This window comes from Saccopteryx leptura, chromosome 1 (assembly GCF_036850995.1).
Source record: "Saccopteryx leptura isolate mSacLep1 chromosome 1, mSacLep1_pri_phased_curated, whole genome shotgun sequence".
Taxonomy (NCBI): domain Eukaryota; kingdom Metazoa; phylum Chordata; class Mammalia; order Chiroptera; family Emballonuridae; genus Saccopteryx; species Saccopteryx leptura.
Genome location: NC_089503.1, coordinates 58,082,596 through 58,107,652, shown reverse-complemented (window position 1 = coordinate 58,107,652; position 25,057 = coordinate 58,082,596). Strand labels below are relative to the sequence as shown.

The window sequence follows — 25,057 nt, the reverse complement described above, 5'->3', positions numbered from 1 at the left end:
CAGTTTACATTCAATATTATTTTGTATTCATTTTGAGGTATACAGCATAGTGGTTAGACAGTCATATACTTTACAAAGTGTTCCCCCCAATATTTTCAGTACCCACCTGGCCCCATATATAGTTATTACAATATTATTGACTATATTCCCTATGCTGTACTTGACACCCCCATGACTGTTCTCTAACTATAGTTTATACTTATTAATCCTTTCGCCTTTTTTACCCAGTCCCTCAACCCTGTTGTGTCTTCTTTTTCTCCCCCTCATCTACCCATGAGTTATTTACAAGTGAGTTTTTCCAGTTTCCATACAATGAGAGTATGTAGTGGGGTAATATTTTTTGTTTCTAATTTTATTAGAAATATTATTACATTTATTCTAATTTTATCAGAGATATTGTCCTCTGACCAAGTTGTTTAAAATCTTTTTTCCAAGAATAAGTGAGGTTGATACACTACCATTAGTTTATAAAACAGGTAAATGTATAGAATTAAAAAACAGCTAATATTTTACACAACACTTAACAATTTTCTAAGATGCTTTAGCACATCCTCTTAAGTTGGCATTATCATGTTTATTTTATAGAGAAGAAAACACAGGAAGTTTATGTGGCTTGCCTGAGGTAACACCCTCACGCATGATATTTTCCATGCTCCACTACTATACTGTATTCTGTCTTTAGCTTATAATATTTTCATAGAGAATGAATTAAAAATGTGTAAACTGATTTGGACACATAAAGAGATAAGCTTTCATTTCTCTCTGTATTCACTCATATGAATATCTTGCTCCCCAGGGATGAGGAACAAATGAGAAGCTCTAATGTTTAGATTGAAAGTGGTAGTGATAAAAATTTAGTAAGAATTATGTACCTAGGAGATGTGCCCTTTTGTTCCAAGTACCAGAAGAGCTCAAACCTACCACAGTTTTATTCCATGTACTTTCTGTTACAAAGAAATATTTATACTGCTCTTGTTAGACTGCTGAAAGCCACCCATTGATTTCATAACCCAAAAAAGAATTTTGAAACTCTTTAAGTTTTTATTCTACATCATTATTACTTTGTTGTTTAGGGAGAAAATTTATTTTTCCCCACATATCTAAATTGTAATTGTATATATTCTGAAAGATATTTTGGGGTTATTCATAGTGACATACTCTAATGTTATGGAGCTCTCTAAATTTTTTCTCCTCTAGAGGGAAACAGCTAGCCCTGGGAGTTTTTGTTTAATTTTTATTATTTATAAAGCTTGCTTTTCTCCTTAATATTTTATGAAATGCTTTGTATATGTGACTGAAGCAGATGTTGTCATAGATATTTTCCCTATAATAGTAAATTCTAAAGATAGTTCTGCTGGCCTTTGTATTTTGTTTGTGTGTGCTTGCTTTCTGTCTGCTTAAGGAAACCAATTAATAATGTATCAGTAGCTCTTTTAACAATTCAGAAAATAAGTGTTATTTTGTATTTCTTTGAAAATTGAATTGGCTGGTATTGCCATTCTTAATACCTTGAAGACTAACCAGAAAAGTAAACCAAATAAAAAGAAAGGGGAAAAACTTCCTGTGATCATTTAAAAAGACACAGAAAAAGCATTTGACAAATTCAACACTCTTTTAAGATAAAAAACACTTAGCAAATTAGGAATAGAAAAGAACTTCCTTAACATGATGAAGGGCGTTTATGGAAAAACCTACAGCTGATACCATACTCATTAGTGAAAGAAACTTTTCCTGCTAATATCAGGAACAAGACGATGGATGTCCACTTTTACTGTTGCTACTCACCATTGCACTGGGGGGTCTTAGAGCAACTAGACAAGAAAAAGAAATAAAAGGTGTCCCAATTGAAAAGAGATTATATCCTTATAAGAGTAGATTAGGACACAGACAGGCACAAAGGGAAGACCATGTGAAAAAAAAGATGGCCAACTACAAGCAAGGAGAGAGGCCCTCAGAAGAAACCAATCCTAAAAGCACCTTGACCTTGGACTTCTAGCCTCTAGAACTGTGAGGAAATAAATTTCTATTGTTTAAGCCACCGAGTCTAATACTTCATTATGGTAGCCTGGCAAACTAATACAGTATAGATGCTTACCCTCATCATTAATCAAAGAGATGTAAATTTAAATCACCGTGACATTCTATTTTCTACCAATGAGATTGACAAAAGTAGATAGGCCAGAATGGGTATTGATAATATGGATTAACAGAGATTCATGCACTACCATGAGGGGTACAAATTGGAACATCCAACTTGAAAATATTTGACATTTAGTCAACTTAAAGTTGCACTTCGCTTATGACCAAGCAGTTCCACTCTGAGGAATATATCCTAAAGAAACTCTTGTATGTGTACCAGAAAATTTGGGGGAAATGTTCATAGCAACTTTCTTCATAAAAGTTGAAAGAACTAGGCTCTGGCCAGTTGGCTCAGTGGTAGAGCGTCAGCCTGGCATGCAGAAGTCCTGGGTTCGATTCCCAGCCAGGGCACACAGGAGAAGCGCCCATCTGCTTCTCCACCCCTCCCCCTCTCCTTCCTCTCTGTCTCTCTCTTCCCCTCCCGCAGCCAAGGCTCCATTGGAGCAAAAGATGGCCCGGGCACTGGGGATGGCTCCTTGGCCTCTGCCCCAGGCGCTAGAGTGGCTCTGGTCGCAACAGAGCGACGCCCCGGAGGGGCAGAGCATCGCCCCCTGGTGGGCAGAGCGTCGCCCCCTGGTGGGCGTGCTGGGTGGATCCCGGTCGGGCGCATGCGGGAGTCTGTCTGACTGTCTCTCCCGTTTCTAGCTTCAGAAAAAAAAAGAAAAAAAAATTGAAAGAACTAGGAAGAGCCTGACTAGGCGGTGGCACAGTGGATAGAGCGTCTGACTGGGATGCGGAAGTCCCAGGTTCGAGACCCCGAGTCGCCAGCTGGAGCACGGGCTCATCTGGTTTGAGCAAAAAAATTCGCCAGCTTGGACCCAAGGTCTCTGGCTCAAGCAAGGGGTTACTCGGTCTGCTGAAGGCCCATGGTCAAGGCACATATGAGAAAGCAATCAATGAACAACCAAGGTGTCGCAATGCACAACGAAAAACTAATGATTGATGCTTCTTATCTCTCTGTGCCTGTCTGTCTATCCCTGTCTATCCCTCACTCTGACTCTCTCTCTGTCTCTGTAGTAAAAAAAAAAAAAAAAAAAAAAAAAAAAAGAACTAGGAAGAACCCAGCTGTCCACTGACAGTAGGATGAATAAAGTACAATAGTACCACAATGAAAATGAAAGCTCTGTAGGTATGCATTACTGTGGATAGGACTCACAAATACAGTGTTGAGCAAAGAAGCAGGTTGCAAAAGAATATACACACTAAGATGCTATTTATACAGTTCAAAATTACCCAACAAAAGCAGTATCATTTTGAAATACATTATATGTAGTAACTCTATTTAAATTTAAAAAAATAGGAAAATGATAAAATTCAGTAGGGTGGTTACCCTCTAGAGCAGTGGTCCCCAACCTTTTTTGGGCCACAGACAGGTTTAATGTCAGAAAATATTTTCACGGACCAGCCTTTAGGGTGGGACGGATAAATGTATCATGCGACCGAGACAAGCGTCAAGAGTGAGTCTTAGACGGATGTAATAGAGGGAATCTGGTCATTTTTTAAAAATAGAACATCATTCAGACTTAAGTGTAAATAAAACGGAAATAATGTAAGTTATTTATTGTTTCTCTGCGGACCAGTACCAAATGGCCCGCAGACCGGTACTGGTCCGCGGCCCGGGGGTTGGGGACCACTGCTCTAGAGCATCATTCTCCAAGGACGTGATATTCCTCTAAGGAAGTAAAAATTGCTACCAGATATTGGGGTTGTATATTTGTGATATTAAAATGTAATCAAATTTCTTGCTTAGGGAATAAAAACATCTAAAACAGCTCAGCTCCCTGGGCCAGGACATGGGGGCGATAATATATTTTTTTAATGGTTGAGGAACACTGCTGTGGAAAGATGTAAGGTGGGAGTGTGATAAGGTTTTCAACACTATTGGTAATTTTTATTTCATCTCGGTGGTTACTCAGGTGTTCTTAAACAACTATTTATTGGATGCTACTTTAGGCAAACTCACTGCGCTACATGCTTAAGGATTTACCAGTAACATGCACACGAGATTTAAAGCCTAGTCTCGGTTGTCATAGAAATGACAGGGGGGTCAGAGAGGACTGGAGGGGAGGATTACAAGGACAAGGTAACTTTGAGAGTGAGGAATATGTTTATTATCTTGATTGTGGGGGTGTTTCACAGGTGTATAGATATGTTAAAGCTTAAATTATATACTTCAAATAAGTACAGTTTATTATGTACTGCTCACAACAATTAGGGGATACAGCTAGTGCTCGTCTTATGACCACGATTGGTTCCGACAGACCAGTCATAACATGATTTGGTCGTAAGTTGAGTAGGCTATATGTACAGTACTGTGAAATGATGTTATAAAAATCTTTTAAGTCATGGGCCTGACCTGTGGTGGCGCAGTGGGATAAAGCATCAACCTGGAACACTGAGGTCGCCGGTTTGAAACCTTGGGCTTGCCTGGTCAAGGCGCATATGGGAGTTGATGCTTCCTGCTCCTCCCCCTTCTCTCTCTGTCTCTCTCTCTCACTCCTCTCTCTCTAAAAAATCAATAAATAAAATATTTAAAAAAAAATCTTTAAGTCATATTTTATCATAATTTTTTTTCATTATATATCATAATTTTCTTTGTTCATTTTATGCCATTTGTATCATCTCTACACCATTTTGTTTCTTATTTTTATTTATTTTTTAAATTTATTTTTTATTCTTTTATTTATTCATTTTAGAGAGGAGAAGGAGAGACAGAGAGAGAGAGAGAGAGGAGAGACAGAGAGAGAGAAGAGACAGAGAGAGAGAAGTGGGGAAGGAGCTGGAACATCAACTCCCATATGTGCCTTGACCAGGCAAGCCCAGGGTTTCGAACCGGCGACCTCAGCATTTCCAGGTTGACGCTTTATCCACTGCGCCACCACAGATCAGGCTGTTTCTTATTTTTACATTCATCAGGTTTAAGTAAAACACTGCATTACCAGTACAACTGGTTTAATATTTGTAAAGACAATTTCCTCTTGATAGACATCTTGGGAGGGGTTTGATGAAAAATATCCAAGACACAAAACACAAATTGCTGTACCGAGTCTGGGATAACAGTTGAAATGGTGTACGCGGAGATGATAGTGCTGCATGGAAGCTGGTCCGCACTGTCGTCCGCCCAGCTGGGCAACGCTTGCGCTGCCAGATGCGAAGCAGTCGTGGCTAGCGATTGTGGTCATAAAGTTGAATGGTTGTAAGTTGCATAGATCGTAAGTCGATCAATATTTGTATTTCAAAATTATATGAGGCAATAAAATATCCCCTAATTGTTGTGAGCAGTATATGTTAGTTATACTTCAGTAACAAATTTAAAGAGAACGAGACTGAGCACATAGAGAAAATGAAATTATATCTTCACACAGAAACTTGTGCACAAATTTTCATAGTAGCTTTATTTAAAATAGCCAAAAATTGGAAACTGCTTAAACAACCTTTAGTGAGTGAAAGATCAAGTAAATGGTGGTATGTGCATGCCACGGAAAGCTCAGCAATAAAAAGCAACAAACTGTTGGTATATGCATCAACTTGGATGAACTTCAGGGAAATTATGCTAAGTGAAAAAAGGCAATCTGAAAAGATAAATTGTATGATTCCATTACATAACATTTGAGAATTAACATATTTGTAGAGATAGAGAACAGATTAGTGGTTTCCAGGAGTTAAGGGTGGGGAGAGTAGATGTAGGTATTATGGAGTATAGCACGAGAGTCTTTTGGTGATGGTCCAGTTTAGTGTCTTGATTGTGATGGTGGTTACATAAAGCTACACACATGATGATATTGCATAGACCTCTGCACATCTACCACCCACCCCAGATGAGTGCATGTATAACTAGTGAAATTTAAAAAAAGCTTTATACTTTTGTACCAGAGTTGATTTTATGGTTTTGCTATTGACTGTAGTTATGCTGGATGCCAACATTAGTAGGTACACAGTACCTCTTTGCAACTGCCCTCTGAGTAAATTCCTTGAGAAAAAGAAAGGTGACTGACCCAGTACCTCTAGTGTCCAGAGTTTGTTTTCTAACTAACTTTCTCCTCACTTAAAAAAAAGAAAAAGAGAAAGAAAATCAAGGCTTTGGAGGAAAATAAGACTTGATTCTATGTCTGGAACTTGAAATATAAGATAAATCTTAGTTTTTCATAATAGAAAGCAAGAAAAATGGTCTAAAACTACTGAGTCATGTCAAGAGGACTCAGGATGAGATCTTATTGGCTGATGGGATTTCATCATCAGTTAGGATACCTGCAGTGGAATAAAACTTATTGAATATTTTCAAATCCAGAAAACTTTATAATAATTTATTAAAGCTGTAATTGGTCATTCTTTGGAGGTTGCTAGGCAAAAAACTCCACATGAGAACTAGATAATAAAGGGTAAGAATTAAGCATTTATCCTGCCTTTTATGAACTGTATTTCAAGGTAACTAAATAATTGACTTGACTTGGATAATTTCTCTTATAGAAGTATTTTAGCTAATAAATGAAAAAGGAATGATAAAAAAATTTCTTGATAAAATGGTAGGGACAAAAATAGAAAAATTTCTAGTTTTTGCAGCCCCTAATGGATTTAGGCATTTATCATCTTTTGGACAAACAAGTTTGTCAAGTGTGTTTAGGTTTGCTTGCTTGTATTTTGCATTGTGCAGGGCAGCATCTTATGTGTGTGGTCTGTGGAAGGCTGCAGGTGCTTGCCCTCAGGGCAGCAGATTGCAAATTGCAGATTGGTTGCCTCTATGAGGGAGGGACAGTTGTTTGCTGGAGAGGGGATATTTGCACCCCGCCTGTTTTGCTCATGGGGGCCTGTGGGGGAAGTGTCCAGTGAGTCCAAAGGGGGGGAGTCCAGTGAGTCTGGAGAGGGGGGTCGGTTCTTGGGAACCCTGAGAGAGAGGGAAGGAGTTTTCCAGCCTGTTGGCTTGTTTGACATTATGAGACTCTAATAAATGGCATGCCCCACCATTTTCTGGCTCCACAGTTTCTTTACCATCTGACCAAATCCAGTGTGAACCTGCCTGGCCACGGCAGCAGCCACTGGCCTTACATCATCAGAGAACTGTTCTATTAGTTTCCTTAAGGCTGCTATACAAATTACCATAAATTGGGTGGCTTAACAGAAATTTATTCCCACCCGCCTGACCTGTGGTGACGCAGTGGATAAAGCATCAACCTGGAACGCTGAGGCCACTGATTCAAAACCCTGGGCTTGCCCAGTCAAGGCACATATGGGAGTTGATGCTTCCGTCAAGGCACATATGGGAATTGATGCTTCCTGTTCCTCCTCCCTTCTCCCTTTCTCCCTTTCTCCCTCTCTCTCTCTCTCTCTCTCTCTCTCTCCTCACTAAAATTAAAAAAAAAAAAAAAAAACACAACAATTTATTGCTTCCCAAGTTCTGGAGGCCAAGAGTCAGAAATGAAAGAGCAGAGCTGCCTTTCCTCCAAAGGCTTTAGGGGAGGATCAGTTTCTTTTCCTTCAGTTTCTAGTGCCTCCTGGCATTCCTTGGCTTGTGGTCCTATCTCTTCTGGTTGAATTATCTCCTCTCCAGTCTGTTTTCCTCTGTATGTCTTTTATAAGGGTACTTATCATTAGATTTAGGGCCCATCCAGGGAATTCAGAATGATCTCATTATTTTAAAATCCTTAATTACATCTGCAAAGGGCCTTTTTCCAAATGAGGTAACATTCACAGGTTCCAGGGATTAGGACACAAATCTTTTGGGAGGGCCACCATTCAGCCCACTACAGCTATTAATATCGTAAGAAGGGGCAAATCAGAAGCAAATCTCCTCATAGAAGTGAACACCACTTTGTCAAAACAAAACCAAACCTGAATGTAATCAGCATCAATTTATAGGAAATCTAGGCAACAGAACACTGATACTACAAGGATGCAGTCAGCAAAATTCAAACTGAGAAACTACAGAACAAAAACCCAGTTTCTTCAACAAATTGCAGGGGGTGTGGGGAGAGATGGAGGAACAAACCTAAGTAACATCATCCAGTTGCATCGTGGGGTCCTTATTTTGATCCTGATTTTGAAAACTTTAATAAATACAAAGCAATCATGGAAATTTGAACACTTGTTGATGGTTTTATAAATATTTAAAATTTCAATATGGATGTGTTTTTTAAAGAGCCCTTATCTTTTAGGTATCATACTGAAATATTTAAGGATGAAATGGTATGTCTGGGACTTTTTTACATTGGGGATAGAGCGGGTAGATGGGTTTATAGATGAAACAACATTAGCCACACGGGGATGTTTTTGCAAGTTGGTTGTTGGCTATGTAGGAATACACTCTACTGTTGTCTCTACCTTTTTATGTGTTTGAAATTTTTTGTGACAAAAAGTAAAAATTCTAAAGGTTGATACTTCCCCTTCAAAAAAAAAAAAATAGATTTGTAGTGCCTGAGAGGATAGGTTTGGCAACTAGGATGATTCTCTTAGCTTTTCCTTCATGGTAATTAGGGAGGCTCTGAGGAGTGTCAAGAGCTTTCACAGCTACTGGAGCTTAAACTGGATCCAGGAAAAGAACACAGCACATTTGCTTTTGAGAATATGTTTATTCAGCCAGCTTTTCCTGACCAAATCCTCCCAACCGCTTTGCACCCCGTCCCACCCCTTCAGTCTGGATTAACTATCACCTTCTGTGCTCTCCTGGTACCCTCTACATACTTCCATGGTGTATTTTAATTGTGTAACCTGTTTGGTTCTCCCAGTTTTCGTATTATATATTCTTTGAAGATACTAATCTTGACTGCTTATCTTTATTCATTTATATATTTTCCCTCATGCCCACATTTAACATTGGGCCTGGTAAGCTCTCTCAATAAAGGGTTATTGAATGAAGGGGAGGGGAGCAATAGAGAAAGAACCGGGATGATATTGGTAAATAAATTGCAAAATACAACTTTCTCTAGCTCCCCAGTAATCCCTTTCTCTGAACTACTAAGGTACTGTAGAGCTACAGAGCTGCTTTAAACTGCTTTCTTCTTCTTCTGCCCATCCTCTGACAAAGGTACTAATGGGCTGTAATATACTGCAAATGAAAGATAAGCAAAGAGAAAGCTGTGTAGCAAAATGGGTTTCTGCACAATAAAATGTTGCTGGTTTCTATTCTTTCCCAGAGTAGTATATAATGCAATGAATTCTTTTTCAGATGGCTATCTTTCTCTCTGTGCTATTAGTTTTGCTACTTTCTCTAACTCAGAATTGCCCCTGTATATAAATTCCCTTCTAGTCTGTCTTCTTGGTATGCTTTAAAATGGTAATTAGAGCCCTGGCTGGATAGCTTGGTTGTTTAGAGCATCATCCCAAAGCACAGAGGTTGTCTGTTCTATCCCTGGTCAGAGCACATACAGGAACAGATTGATGTTCCTCTCTCTCTCTCTGTCACTTTCCCTCCCTCTCTTCCTCTTTGAATAAAATCAATAAATAAAAATAATAATAATAAAAAAAGTAAAATGGTTATTAGACCCCTAGCTGGGTAGCTCAGTTGATTAGAGCATCATCCTGCTATGCCAAGGTTGCCAATTCGATCCCCAGTCAGGGCACACACAAGAATCAACCAATGAATATATAAATGAGTTTCTCCACCCCCTCCCAAATCAATAAATAAGATTTATTCTAAAATACTATTTTATGCTATGGATGAGGTTATCTGGTCATTTTCTAGTGGATGGCAATCTCCATAAAACAAACTGTAAGACTCCTATACTGGGAAAAGAGATGAAGGGACTACAAAGCACAAATTGGGAGTTACAAAATAGTCACAGGGTAGTAAGTACAGCATAGGAAATATAGTCAATAATTTTGTGATAACTATAAATGGGACCAATTGGGGTACTGGAAATATCGAGGAGAACATTGTAAAATATGTGATTATCTAACTACTAAGCTATACACTTGAAACCAATACAAAATAAAATTGAAAAAAAGACCTACAAAGCTTTAGAAGTAGGAGACCTAAGAGACAAACCTGTTTCCCTATTTATGCACATGAACACACACACACACATATATTAAAAAGAATAGCTTTTGGATAATAGTTATCTTCTTGATGTTTTAAAATGTTGTATATTGTGTTGACTCAATATTTGGGCTAGTTTCTAAACTAGGACTTTCCAAATTTAGATTCTTGGAAAAACAGTACAGTGAAAACAACTTGAAATGGAAAAAAACAACCATTTATTTTTGATTATGTAATACTGGATGATTTCTCATTTTTGAAAAACAGCAGAATGAATCTTAAAGCTTTAAAATGTAATTACTGGTCATTTTAACCTAGGTTAGCTCAGTGGTACAGCGTCAGCCCAGCGTGTGGATATCCTGGGTTCGATTCCTCGTCAGGGCACACAGGAGAAGTGCCCATCTGCTTCTCCACTCCTCTCTCTTTCTTTCTTCCCCTCCTGCAGTCATGGCTCAATTGGAGACAGTTGGCCCTGGGCACTGAGGATGTCTCCATGACCTCCACCTCAGGCACTAAGAAGAGCTCAGTTGCTGAACGTTGGAGCAACACTCCAGATGGGCAGAACATCGCCCCCTAGAGGGCTTGCTGGGTGGATCCTAGTAGGGATGCATGTGGGAGTCTGTCTCGCTGCCTCCCCTCCTCTCACTGAATTTTAAAAAAAAAAACAAAAACTAAAGATAATTTATTTTCTCTGTAGGTGATACGGGATTATAATCTTCAGCTGTTTCTACAAGAGAATGCTGTTTTTCACAAACCCCAGCCCTTCCAGTTCCAGCCTTGTGACAGCGATACAGTAAGGGAATTCCAGATTTTTATTTCATTTGTTTTTAAGCTATGTTCCTGCTTAAATAACTATTATCCTTGAAATAAACAAAAAGCTGAGTATGTCTCATTAATTGTATAACAAACTGTGGGGAAACAGAGAAACTGACGTTTCTTTGTAAAACATGACTAACACCCCAATATCTTTATTTTGAAAAGTTTCTACTAAATTGGAATAAGTTATAGACAAGTTACAGCTGAAAACTGAACTTATAGAAGAAGAAAAAATATTAAAGGCTTTATTTCAATTCAAATATAAATCATACTTTCCATCCATGAAATTCCTCATACAGATAACCCTTTCAGAGAAGCCAGTGGTTAAATTTTAACCAGAATAGAATTAATAAATACTAAATATGTACATGCAAAGATTTTGTTGGTTTTATACAAAATTATAGACCCTTTCTAGGTCTTTCAGTTTCTTAAGATGTTAAAGTATTAACACGGATGTCAAATTGGCAAATTTTTTGAAGTCGACATTAATCATCCATTTTTATTCTTGAGTTTAGTCCATGAAAAATGCCATTTTTTAATTTAAAAAAACCAAAAAGCTAATTTAATAACCTACAAAGAAATTTTAACTTCTGCAAGGTGAGAAAGCGCATGTTTAGCATGTATTTATATGCCAGCATCTCTGGCACATGGTCTCAGTGTAAGCGAGCCAAGACAGAAATCAGATAACATTGGTCAATTCTGTTAGTAATCCTAAAATCAAACCCAGGGGAGTTTATGATACCAGAATTTAATGGTATCAGTTTAATAGACACCTTTGCTAGAGATGTCTTCATTACTTTTCTTACTGAATTTTAAGTAGCCCTCTTAGTGGCTATATAAAGAAATGTAGGGAAAAAAGCATTTTCCTCTAGATTATTGCCCTTGCCATTAATAATGGTTTCTTTTTTTTTTAATCAGCTTTTGCTTAGTGATTGGGTGACATTATTCTATAATTTGACTTCTTTGAAGCCTGGGAGGAATGTAGCAGAACATTAGAAGATACAGAGTATGGGCAGGTTTGCCAAGCTTGACTTAAAATAGCAACTAATTTGAGATTATTTTATCTTTGCTCATTTTCCTCAGAAAATCAGAATAACAGTGACATTCATCTCACTTATCCTAACTGCAATCCTAAATCTTACTTTGTTTCTAGACACTGTGCTAAATGTTCTTAGCTGTGTCCTTGTTTGCCTTACAATTCTAACTATGCTATTTTCTGTCCTTGTGCAATCTTTACTGGGCAGAGTTTAAAAGCCGCCCAACTGGTGGATATTGAGCTCTCCCCTGTCAGTGCTCTGAGAATGACCATAGCTGAGGTATATGGGATTTCGGTCAAGGGTGGGAGCAATGGGATGTGTGGCTTTGCATGTTAATGAAAGGGTGGGACCTGCTATTGGGATGAAAGTTATATATATCTATATCTATATACAGATATATATAGATATAGATATGTATGTATGTATGGTATGTATAAGGGACCACTGAGTACAATAAGATGGGGCTTTGCATTTTCCCTTATAAATCAGGGGCTTCCTTTCCTGTTTATAGTGAAAAGATTGTGCTTCTCATTTTCCATCTTGTTTGAAGCACCTTACTTTTCTTTAACAGGAATTCTGAAAATAACCTTAGAGCTAATCTTGCCTTTAGTAAAAGGGTAACTGAAACCTAGAAAGGAAAAGAAGACTTGTCCAGAGTCATACAAAGGATTAGTGACAGATACTGTCCTGATTGCAATTTGAATGTTCTTTCTGCAAGTTACTATGTTTTCTGAGAGGAAATGTTGAGCACTTGGGGAGCAGTTAATTTTTGCATAATGAAAAAGAATACATGCCCATACTTTTATAAAAATCATCCCAGATTGTCAATCATTGAAAAAGTCTCTAGAATAGTCATTTTTAAGAATGTGTTTAACTGCAGGACCTTTTTGTGTACATTTTGTTTTGTTGTAAATTAAGTATTCTTACTGCCCACAAAGAATAAAATCTCAAACAATTACTTTTACTCAGTTTACGCTAGCACTTTTCTTTCATCTGAGCAGGGAGCCATGGTTTTCTTGCTTCCTGGTGTCCTCTTGGAGTTGGTAGCGCTAAGCCTGTCCTGGCGAGCGGAGCACCAGTCAGTGCCATTACCACACTCTCCCACCAGGTGAATGGAGGACATGCAGGAAGGACTCCTCACCACTCTTTCCTGTTGTTATTTCTGTTGTATTTCTGAAATTGCTGCTGTTCCTATTCTGTTTTAAAGCACATTTCAATTTAACAGACACTGAGCCTATGGTCTACAGCCTGCACACATTTTAATATTTACTTGTGGCCTGACCTGTGCAGTGGATAAAGCGTCGACCTGGAAATGCTGAGGTCGCTGGTTCGAAATCCTGGGTTTGCCTGCTCAAGGCACATATGGGAGTTGATGCTTCCAGCTCCTCCCCCTTCTCTCTCTCTCTTTCTCTCTCTCCCTCTCTCCTCTCTAAAAATGAATAAATAAAATTTTTAAAAAAAGTTTCTTTAAAAAAATATATATTTATTTACTTGTTCCTAAAATTTTTCTCAGTAATAAAAATTAAATTTTTTTATTAATTGCCTCCTTTATCATCTCCTCTACTCCCTATAAGTTCATTCTCTTTAAGATTTCTCAGCATATCATCAAGTCTTGTTTTTCTTTCATTCCTTGGGTTATTTGGATTTAAAACTTTTTTGGTTTGAAGTAGTTTTCAATTCGGTCCTTAACATTAAACCATTTATTGGATATTTAATATATGTAGATACTATAAGAGAATGTTTGAAATATGACTTAATTTCATCCTAATAACCCCTAAGAGATAGGTGGCTTTTTTAGCAATCTTCAGATGTAACTAAGACTCAATATGCCCAAGACTAGTAAATGGCATAGAGAGGGTTACAGCTTGGTCCGACTGACTTAAAAACTTATACATGGCCTATTCAGAATACACCTTACAACCTGTGAACATCAGATTCCCTGCTAATATAGATTATATTTATATCAGCATCCAGTATTTCACATTTTAAACCCTGACTTCTATGGACAGATAGAAATTTATATGTCTATCTAGATCCTTCCACAAAGCAAAATATAATAATAAAGTTGGTTTCCAGATTCCTAGTAGCCCAAAGAATGATTCAGAATATTAAATGTAATTGTAAAGGTAATTAGATTTGGATTTTAATTCTTTCGCTATTTCAACTCATTTATTATTATATAACCTAACTTTAGGTTATATAAACGTTAGTTGAGATGTCTGCATAAAGTAAAAGTTTTTCAACCTTGCCTACCACCCCATCAAAAATATTACATTTTTAATCGAATTTATCAGATTCTACTTACTTTCAAATCTTGAGCTATGTAACTTTGCAAAAGCCAGTTTTCTAAGTTCTTCCCACTCTAAACTTTTGCTTCTTTCTGTATTAAATTTTTTCTTGGATAATTCACAGTTAACGAATTTTTTTTCTCTCATAATTATTTTATGTTTTTTTTCATGAGTTCTTGGGTTTAAAGAAAGTTAAAATAGTTCAGTGGTTCAGAGTTCTGAATCTGAAATCAGATTTCAGGTTCAGATTTCTGAATCTGAAATCAGATTTCTGTAATCAAAGTTGTCACATTTAATATCTGGTAGACGTTGGCAATTTTACTTAATTTCTCTGAGCTTTGATTTATGACTCATCTCATAATGTTGTTATAAAAGTATGTATGTGAAAAGAAACACTTTCCACAGTGCTTTGGACAGTAGGGGTTAACTATTACTCTTGTTTATTTAGATTTTGCAGTTTGTTCTTTGTGAAACATCATCATAGCATTTGAGGGCTAGAAGAAACCCTTCGTGCTCATTTGGTCTAGCACCACTCTCTCTCTCATGTAACACCAAAGCCTAGAGGAAGGGGGAAAGCTACTGTGCGTTTTTGTCATTAAGTTGGTAATGAATCTGAAACTAAATTAAACCCAATATTTTTGGGGGGCAGAGAGTTTGTGCTGTTTTTATTTTTTTTCACTTTGTCCAATGATTCTTTCTTTAATCTCATTGAAACTATTGAGTTGTTTTTCCATATTTATCTATACAACCATTTTAGTGCCTCAGTAGGCTGGCATGAAAACCTTTTTTTCCCCTTGCTTTCTTCAGACCCCAAATGAATCAAACCGCAGTATTAGATAGGAAGTTCGGCAATGTAAGATAAAAAAACCCGTGGTCATTTATGGTTCCATACCGTCCTTCTCCTCTTCTGTTAATATCCCACAGTACTGGAGCACGTCTCGTGCTCTTGAGTGCTGGCAAAGTGAAGGTCCTCTGATCCACCTACAGAATGGTTGTGATTTCAGTAAGTATAACAAGACTTTCTCTCTTGTGTTGTAGAGCCGACAGTTAGAATCAGAAACTGGGACCACAGAGGAGCACAGTCTAAACAAAGAGGCTCGGAAATGGGCCACACGTGTGGCGCGTGAGCACAAAACCATCGTTCATCAACAACGAGTAAGTATAATAGTCTTAGGCTACATTTACCTTAAGCCACATGTCTAACCAATTTAAAGAACCGAGTTTTAGTTAATGTAAATAATATCCTGTATATGTTCCTTCTATAATTTCTCAGCACTCAGCAGTATGCTCTCAGCCATTCAACTTAGCTTGCAAATTCCCTAAGCCCTCTAGCAGCAACACAGTAATTTATCTATTTGCCATAGACCTGCCTAAGGAAGACTAGCGGTAGTGTATTGTAGTCTCTTAGGCAGTGGAAGAGACATAAATATGTTGAATTTGGGTTTTCATCCCCAAGACAAATTTTTTGAAAACACTACTGTAGATTCCATGAATATGCATCATCAGGACTAAACTAAAAGTGCCAAGAAATTATGTTAAGTATAGTAAATTTTTTCTCAATTTCCATTTATTTATATCTTTATTATTCTCTTTACCTTTATACTTGTCTTCTTAAAAGAATGTCCATGTATAGTATCTATACTTTCTAACATCCCACTTACTTTTTTAGCCCATTTCCTTTCTTGTGTGTGTGTGTGTGTGTGTGTGTGTGTGTGTGTGTGTGTGAGAGAGAGAGACAGAGAGAGTTAGAGAAAGGGACAGATAGGGACTGACAGACAGGAAGGGAGAGAGTTGAGAAGCATCAATTCTTCGTTGTGGCACCTCAGTTGTTCATTGATTGCTTTCTCATATGTGTCTTGACCAGGGGGCTACAACAGACCGAATGACCCCATGCTCAAACCAGATGAGCCCACACTCAAGCTGGTGACCTCAGAGTTTTGAACCTGGGTCCTCCACATCTCAGTCCAACACTCTATTCATTGCGCTACCGCCTGGTCAGGCAGCCCATTTCAATTCTTTCTCTTCCCCTGCACCACTTTATAGCGACTATACTTGCAAAAAATATCAGTTATGTCTGTGTTGCTAAATCCAAAATGGACACGTGGATTTCTCATCTTACTTAACCTGTTGAGAGCTTCATCACAATTGACAGCTCCCTTTATCTTGAAGCATTCTCTTCTTTAGTCATTCATGACATCACATTGCCCTGGTTTTCCTTCTGCCACCTGGCCATTCCTACATCCTTTTATAGGTTCTTCCTCTGTCTAACATTTAAATATTTAAATTCCTTAGATTTTTGTAGTAGGCTCCTTCTTATTCTTTATTCTCATTATAAGCAGTCTTGATCTCTTCCATGGTTTCACTTACCAACAAGTAACAAATGAGTATCTTTAGCATTAGGCCTTTCTTTTGTGCCTTGACATCTACTTTTCACTATTTCACAGGCATCTCAGATTCAGTGTTCCACTTATCTAATGCTGCATAATAAAACACTTCAAATTTAATGCCAACAAAGGCATTTTTTTATATTGTCCCATACTACTCTGGAGATTGGGTAGGCTCAGCTTGGCAGTTCTCATCTGGAGGGGGGGGGGGGGTATCGTTGCAATCAGATAGCACTGGTGCTAGAGTCATCTCATAGGCTTCCCACTGAAATATCTGGTTGATACCAGGAACGCTTGAACAGCAGAGAACTGGAACAGCCAGAGCTCTTGTGCACCTCTGTCTCTCTGTGGTCTCCCCATGTGATCTCTTCAACATGGCAGCTTCAGGTTGGCAACCCTTCTTACATGGTAGCACAGGGCCCAACAGTGTGAATTCTAAGATTAGGCTAAGAAGAAGCTGTAGAAGCTGTATCATCTTTTCTGACCTAGCCTCAGAAGTAATGTAATATTAGTTGTGTTGTATTTTTATTAATTGAGGCAGTCACAAAGGCCTGTCCAGGTTTAAGGAGAGAGTACATAAACTATACATCTTGGTGGGGAAATAGCAAGGTTCTAGAAGAACATGTGGAATGGAAAGTATTATAATAGCTATTTTTTTAAAAAACATAATCTGCCTAACCAGGAGGTAGCATACTAGATAGAGCATCAGACTGGGACACAGAGGACCCGGGTTCAAAACCCCGAAGTCACCAGCTTTTGTGCGGGCTCATTTGGCTTGAGTGCAGACTCACTGGCTTGAGTGTGGGATCATAGACATGACCCCATGGTTGCTGGCTTGAGCCCAAAGGTCACTGACTTGAGCAAGGGGTCACTCACTCTGCTATAGCCCCCTGGTCAAGGCATATATGAGAGAGTGATCAATGAACAACTAAGGTGCTGCAACAAAGAATTGATGCTTCTCATCTCTCTCCCTTCCTGTCTGTCTGTCCCTATCTGTCCCTCTCTCTGTCTCGGTAAAAAAAAAAAAAAAAAAAATCTGCCACAATCTGCCTTTTGAACATAATAGTTCTTGCATGCAAAATAAAACTCTTCTCTTAAATTCTTCAAAGCCTGGCATCAGACTACAGCTTGAAATCCAGAATATTATCAACTATATCAGATTTAAGGATAAATAAGGGGTTCTTAGGTACAGTTTCTCTAATATAGTTTATCTCAGTGAAAGAATTTTGGGGCCCTAGCGGGTTGGCTCAGTTAATAGAGTGTTAGCCTGGCATATGGACATCCTAGGTTTGATTCCGGTCAGGGCACACAAGAGAAGCAATCATCTACTCCCCCCTTCCCGTTCTCTTCCTCTCCCCCTTCTCTCCTTTTCCCTCTTCTCTCCTTCTCCCTCTTCTCTCCCTCTTCTCTCCCTCTTCTCTCCCTCTCCCCCTCCTGCAGCCCATTGACTCTATTGGTTCAAGCGTTGGCCCCAGGGGATAAGGATAGCTCTGTTGATTTGAGCATTGACCCCAGACAGGGTTGCCGAGTGGATCCAGTCAGGGCAAATGCAGGAGTCTGTCTCACTTATCTCCCCTTCTCTTACTTGAAAAACAAAGAATTTGTGAACTAAAGATGTATACACCTACATATCCAATAAACAATGAGATTAATTGCTGCAGCTTTAGAGTTAAAAATATAAAACACATGAACAAATTTTTTTTTTACACTAGATGCTTAACTATATTTGAAAGTAAATGTTTAGGCATTAAAAATAAAACGCTTTCTCTCTCTGTTGTCAGGGCATGTTGTGGCTTCCTGTTGGGAGGTACAGATAGAGTTCAATAATTTTTTTTTTAAGTATTTTTCTGAGGTGAGAAGCAGGGAGGCAGAGAGACAGACTCCAGCATGTGCCCGACTGGGATCCACCTGGCAAGCCCACCAGGGGGCAATACTCTGCCCATCTGGGCCATTGCTCTGTTGCAACCTGAGCCATTCTAGCACCTGAGGTGGAGGCCATGGAGTCATCCTCAGCGCCTGGGACAACTTTGCTCCAATGGAGCTTTGGCTGCGGAAGGGGAAGAGAGAGACAGAGAAAAGAGAAGGGGAGGGGTGGAGAAGCAGTTGGGTGCTTCTCCTGTGTGCCCTGGGCAGGAATCGAACCTGGGACTTCCACATGCCAGTCCAACGCTCTGCCACTGAGCCAACTGGCCAGGTCCTTAATAAATTTTTAGTTCATTATGGTATGAACTATATTAGGCTTTCATCTAGTAAGATATATTTTAAATGATAAAATGAAGGTTTGGGGTTTTTTTAACACTAAAATCAGTTCTACTTTTGGCCATGATGAAGTAACTGATATCTCACCTTCCTGCATAAACAACTAAAAGTTAGTCTAAATATATGAAACAAACATTTTCAGATATTGGACAATAGGCAATAACAGAATTGTGGAACCTGAGAAAGAGGAAAATGAAATTAGCCCTGTGACTTCCTAGGCTTTCTATCTGGAGGCCCTTTGTACACTGCAGTATAGGAAGACAACTGAAGCAGAGCACCACAGACTTGCTGAGCTCAGATGATGATGACCACAGTTCAGAAACGCTGAAGTGGCATGAATTTTCAGGACAGAGTGTCAGAGAGCAGGGAAATGCAAAGAATTTCAAAAATCTACATAGGTCCCCCTTGGGTCTGTTGCTGAATACTAAACCTCACATGCATAGGGTGGAACACCACAAGACTGGGTAAAGGAAAACAATAGAGGTAAGCTGAGCAATTCCCAGAGCTCACATCATCCTAGGGCACATTAAAGTTCTGAACCTCTAGGCAAAATTGAGAGTGCTTGTGGATCACCTAGGGCAGGGGTCCCCAAACTAGGGCCTGCGGGCCGCACGCGGCCCCCTGAGGCCATTTATCCGGCCCCCACCGCACTTCCAGAAGAGGCACCTCTTTCATTGGTGGTCAGTGAGAGGAGCATAGTTCCCATTGAAATACTGGTCAGTTTGTTGATTTAAATTTACTTGTTCTTTATTTTAAATATTGTATTTGTTCCCGTTTTGATTTTTTACTTTAAAATAAGATATGTGCAGTGTGCATAGGGATTTGTTCATAGTTTTTTTATAGTCTGGCCCACCAACGGTCTGAGGGACAGTGAACTGGCCCCCTGTGTAAAAAGTTTGGGGACCCCTGACTAGGGCCTTGGTCGGCAAACTGCTGCTCGCAAGCAAAATGCGGCTCTTTGGCCCCTTCAGTGTTAGCAAAGGCCAGCTTAGGAGTACCCTAATTAAATTAATAACAATGTACTTACCTATATAATTTAAGTTTAAAAATTTGGCTCTCAAAAGAAATTTCAATCGTTGTACTGTTGATATTTGGCTCTATTGACTAATGAGTTTGCTGACCACTGGCCTAGGGCGTTCAGAAGACTACAGAAGGATCAGACATTGGTAGTAGAGCTAAATTAGCCCTAGAATAAAACTACCTTAGAACTAACCTGACATAGCTTTAAAACAGAGCTTCAAAAAGATCAAGCTAGGGGTTTCCAGTCAAGGTGGCAGAGTAGGTGGACACTGCACTCATCTCCTCCCATGACCACATCAAAATTACAACTAAATTATAGAACAGTCAGCCTGATAACCATCTGAAGACTAGCTGGACAAAAGTCCTGTAACTAAGAGGGGCAGAGATGCAAAATGAGCTGGTCCCACACCTGTATGTGGCAGTTGAGAATCCAGAGGGATATTCCAGCTACAGAGGTCCTCCCCCTTAGAAATAAAGGATTTCACCAGGCAGTTGTGCAGTGGATAGAGTATTAGACTGGGATGCAGAGGATCCAGGTTCGAAACCCCGAGATTGCCAGCTTGAGCGCGGGCTCATCTGGCTTGAGCGTGGGCTCACTGGCTTGAGCGTGGGATCATAGACATGACCCCGTGGTCATTGGCTTGAGCCCAGAGGTGTCTGGCATGAGCCCAAGGTCGCTGACTTGAGCCAAGGGGTTACTTGCTCTGCTGTAGCCCCCCGAGTCAAGGCACATATAAAAAAGCAGTCAATGGCCCTGGCTGGTTGGCTCAGTGGTAGAGCATCGGCCTGGCATGCAGGAGTCCTGGGTTCGATTCCTGGTCAGAGCACATAGGAGAAGCACCCATCTGCTTCTCCACCCCTCCCCCTTTCCTTCTTCTCTGTCTCTCTCTTCTCCTCCCACAGCAGAAGCTCCATTGGAGCAAAAAGTTGGCCCAGGCGCTGAGGATGGCTCCATGGCCTCTGCCTCAGGTGCTGGAATGGCTCTGGTCGCGGCAGAGCAACACCCCAGATGGGCAGAGCATCACCCCCTGGTGGGCATGCCGGGTGGATCCCGGTCGGGCGCATGTGGGAGTCTGTCTGACTGCCTCCCCGTTTCCAACTTCAGAAAAATTAAAAAAAATAAAAAGGCAGTCAATGAACAACTAAGGAGCTACAACAAAGAGCTGCAAAGAAGAATTGATGCTTCTTATCTCTCCCTTCCTGTCTGTCTCTGTCTCTCTCTCACACACACACACACACATACACACACACACAGAGAAATAAAGGATCTCAACCATGCACCAGGCTCCCCAGCCCAGAATACCAGTGTTGACAAGAGGAGCCCACATAACATCTGGCTGTAAATATCAGCAGGGATTCCGTCTCTCCAAGTGAGACGGAAGACTGCTATAAACCAGAGTATTTTCTTAAAGGGCCAGTGCAAAACTCATGTACAGGTACTCACACTGGGCTCTTGCAGAGAGACAGCAGCTGGTGGGGTGCCAGAGACATACAGGGAGAAACTAAGTTATATGGCTTTGGGGCAGGGACTGGAGGGATGGCTGCCATGAGGATGTTGAGCCATCCTCCTGTGCTACTGACAGATACCATCTTTCCTGTGTTGAGCCCTCCCCATACACAGCCTAATCTGAAAATACATTAGCCTGGTAGACTCCACTAGCATTACCTTGATTACTCCCACACACCCTGCCCAACCCAACTTGTGTACGGCCCGAGGCACTCTTTGGCACCAACCAACCTGGGCTTGTGTCATAGTCTTTCTTAATAAACTCTTAAGGAATTTCATCAAGCTCTGGGGGTGCCAGAGTCATGCAGGAAGAAACTAAGTTGTGTGGCTTCAGAGTAGGGCTAAAGGAATAACTGCCATTATCCCTCTGTTGAGCCCTCCTCCCTACACTACCAAATCTGAATTTACATCAGCGAGGTGAACTCCCCTAGCTTCACCCTGACCTCACTACAAAGATCCATAGGTCCCAGGTGGGCGAGGGCTGGTCTCAGTGACACTTTTGCTGTGTGGCCTCAGGCTCAGCACTGGTACAGAATCTGAATATTTATTATCCTGGGGAACAGCACTTGCCCCACTCTGGTATCTCCCTGAGACCCTGCTTCACCTCACTGGTGTACCACCCAAGAATCAGGAGCTAACACTTATGGGCAGCCAGCAGATCTCGGGGTATCCTGGGAATTTTATTGACCTAACCTAGGCTTGTTACTTGTGGCAGCTGGCCCCACTTTGTAGTGTGGCCCTGACCACACAAATCCAGGCCCAACACAAATGGCTCCCCAGCCCTGAATACCAGTGCTGAGAAGCTTTTAACAGACCTAGGCTAGTTACAGGTAGCACCTGACATTGACCTGCACCAGAGTCCATCCCAAGAGGCCCCATAACAAACACACCCAGTGGTCACCTTCAGACAAGAAAAGAGTACCACACAATTAGTTTCACAAGTAGCACACCCAAGGGTGGGTCTCAAGGTGTCACCACTGAGGTGAGTTCATTTCAGGTCCCACTGAAAGGAATCCCACTTCATAGGGTTAGCTCCTGCACAGCAGCTTATACTCTGTCGTTGTTGCCAATCCTCACAGCTAGCCAACCTGAGAGCCAGTTCCACCCAGTGACATGCCAACAGAAATCAAGGCTCAACTACAACAGAAGGACACACACAGCCCACCCAGGGGACAGTCCTGGAGCACCCAGCTCAGGTGATCAGGAACACTGCACCATTAGGGTCACAGGGCACCTACTACATAAGGGAGTACCAAACTGGGAGATGTACCACACCTAATACCTAATACATAGAAACAACAACACAGAGAAGCAGCCAAAATGGGGACTCAAGAAACATGTCCTAAATGAAAGAACAGGAGAAATCTCCAGAAAAAGGATAAATGAAATGGAGGCAAGCAATCTACCAGATAAGGGGTCCTCGGTATAAGACAGTCTTGACATACATTTTGAGTTTACGATGCTCGCTCCCATAAAAGCTTTAAAAAATTGAGACACAACTATTTCGGTTTATACCATTAGTGTCATACTTCGGACTACATGGGTGAACTAGTTTTTTTGTGCGTGGCAGAAGAATACACAGTAACACAGTGTATGAGTGAGGGAGTTGATGTCCCCCAGTATGCTTACCTATGCCATTTTGGACTATTAAAAGCACAGTGTTTTGTTTGTGTTAGGCTAAGATGTGTTTCAACTTACACCAAAATTCGGGTTACGTCATTGTCATAGGAACGAAACTATGTCATAAATGAAGACCCCCTGTATAGAGTTTAAAACACTGATTATAAGGATGCTCAAAGAACTTAAAGGGAGAATAAATTTAACTCAGTGTGACTGTCAACAAAGAGACAGTAAACAAAAAGGGACATAGAAATCATAACAAAGAACCAGTCAGAAATGAAGAATACAATAACTGAAATGAAAACTATAGTAGATTGAATCACCAGCAGATTAGATGAAGCAGAAGATCAAATGAGTGATTTGGAAGACAATGGTAGGTATCAGAAAACACCCAATCAGAACTGCAAAAAGAAAAAGATAATCCAAAGAAGAGAGAGCAAGGGATTGAAACCCTGTTTAAAGAAATAATGACTGAGTCTTATCAGGCGGTGGCGCAGCGGATAGAACATAGGACTGGGACACAGAGGAACCAGGTTTGAAACCCCAAGATCACTGATTTGAGCATGGCTCACCAGCTTGAGCACGGGGTTGTTGGCTTGAGCATGGGATCATAGATATGACCCCTTGGTCGCTGGCTTGAGCTGAAAGGTCACTGGCTTGAGCAAGGGGTCACTCACTTTGCTGGAGCCCCCTGGTCAAGGCACATGTGACAAAGCAATCAATGAACAAGTAAGGAGCTGCAACAAAGAATTGATGCTTCTCATCTCTCTCCCTCTCATCTCCCTTCCTGTCTGTCTATCCCTATCTGTCCTTCTCTCTGTCTTTCTGTCTCTGTCACAGAAAACAAATTTATTAACCAGTGTCATCCCCAAAAACTCAATCAAGAGGTAAATAAATATAAGCAGGAAAATATAACCCATGACCAAAAGGAAAAATCAGTTAAATCAGACCCATAAATGCTGTAGATAATGGAATTACCAAATAAGGACTTGAAGATAGTGAATAAGCTCAAGGATTTAAAAGAAAACGAACATGAACATATTGAGGAAACAAAAAGAAGATATTATTAAAAACCAAATGAAACTTATAGAGATGAAAATACAATATTTGAAATGAAAAACTAAATAGATTTTATGCTTCAAAAAAGAGAACAATCAGCATGAAAGCATAGCAATAGGAACTGCCGACTGAAACATAGAAATAAAAAACTTTTAGAATGAGAAGAGCTGCTAAAAATGTTTAAAAAGGAAAGAAGCATCATTGATTTGTATGGGACAATATGCAATCTGGGAGCTTGAGAGCAAAAGGAGTCAAAAATGTTTTTAATGTTTATTGATTTTAGCATGAGAGGAAGGGAGAGGGAGAGAGAAAGAGAGAGACAGGAACATCAACCTGTTCCTGTATGTGCCTTGACCAGGGATCAAACCAGCAACCTCTCCACTTCAGGACAGGACAATACTCTAACCAACTGATATATTCTGCCAGGGCCCCAATTTTTTTTTTTTAATTATACTCAAACTATCGAATTTTAATAAAAACTGTAAACCCCAAAATCTAAGGACTGCAACAAACCCCAGGTGGATAAAATACAAAGAAGATCACACCAAAGCATATCATAGTCAATTTGTTAAAAAGCAATAATACTCAATTGTGACAGGCAAAGTATTTCTTCTAAGATCAGGAGCAAAACAAGGCTGGCCCCTTTCACCACATCTATTGAACATGCTAATAGAAATCCTAACCACAGCAGTCAGGCAAGAAGAAGAAAGAAAAAAGGTATTCAAATTGGAAAGGAAGAAATAAAATTATCTCTTTTCACAAATGACATGATCTTAAATGTAGAAAATCCTAAATATTATACACACACACCTACCTAAACATCCACCTGTTAGAGTTAATAAATCCAGCAAAGTTGCAGGATACAAAATTAACACATAAAAATCAATTGCACTTATATTATATGCGAACAATGAATAATCTGAAAAGAAAATTAAGAAAATTTCATTTATAATATCATT

General features: G+C 39.8%; 1 protein-coding gene across 2 annotated transcripts in view; it reads left to right on the top strand.

The window, feature by feature from the left end:
* FCHSD2 (FCH and double SH3 domains 2) overlaps positions 1-25,057 on the top strand; it is a 281,274-nt gene that overhangs the window by 201,284 nt on the left and 54,933 nt on the right. For both annotated transcript variants that reach the window (XM_066367902.1, XM_066367912.1), the window contains exons 10-11: positions 10,806-10,901; positions 15,288-15,404. In XM_066367902.1, coding sequence (XP_066223999.1) covers positions 10,806-10,901; positions 15,288-15,404 — 213 coding nt within the window. The remainder of the gene's footprint in view (positions 1-10,805; positions 10,902-15,287; positions 15,405-25,057) is intronic.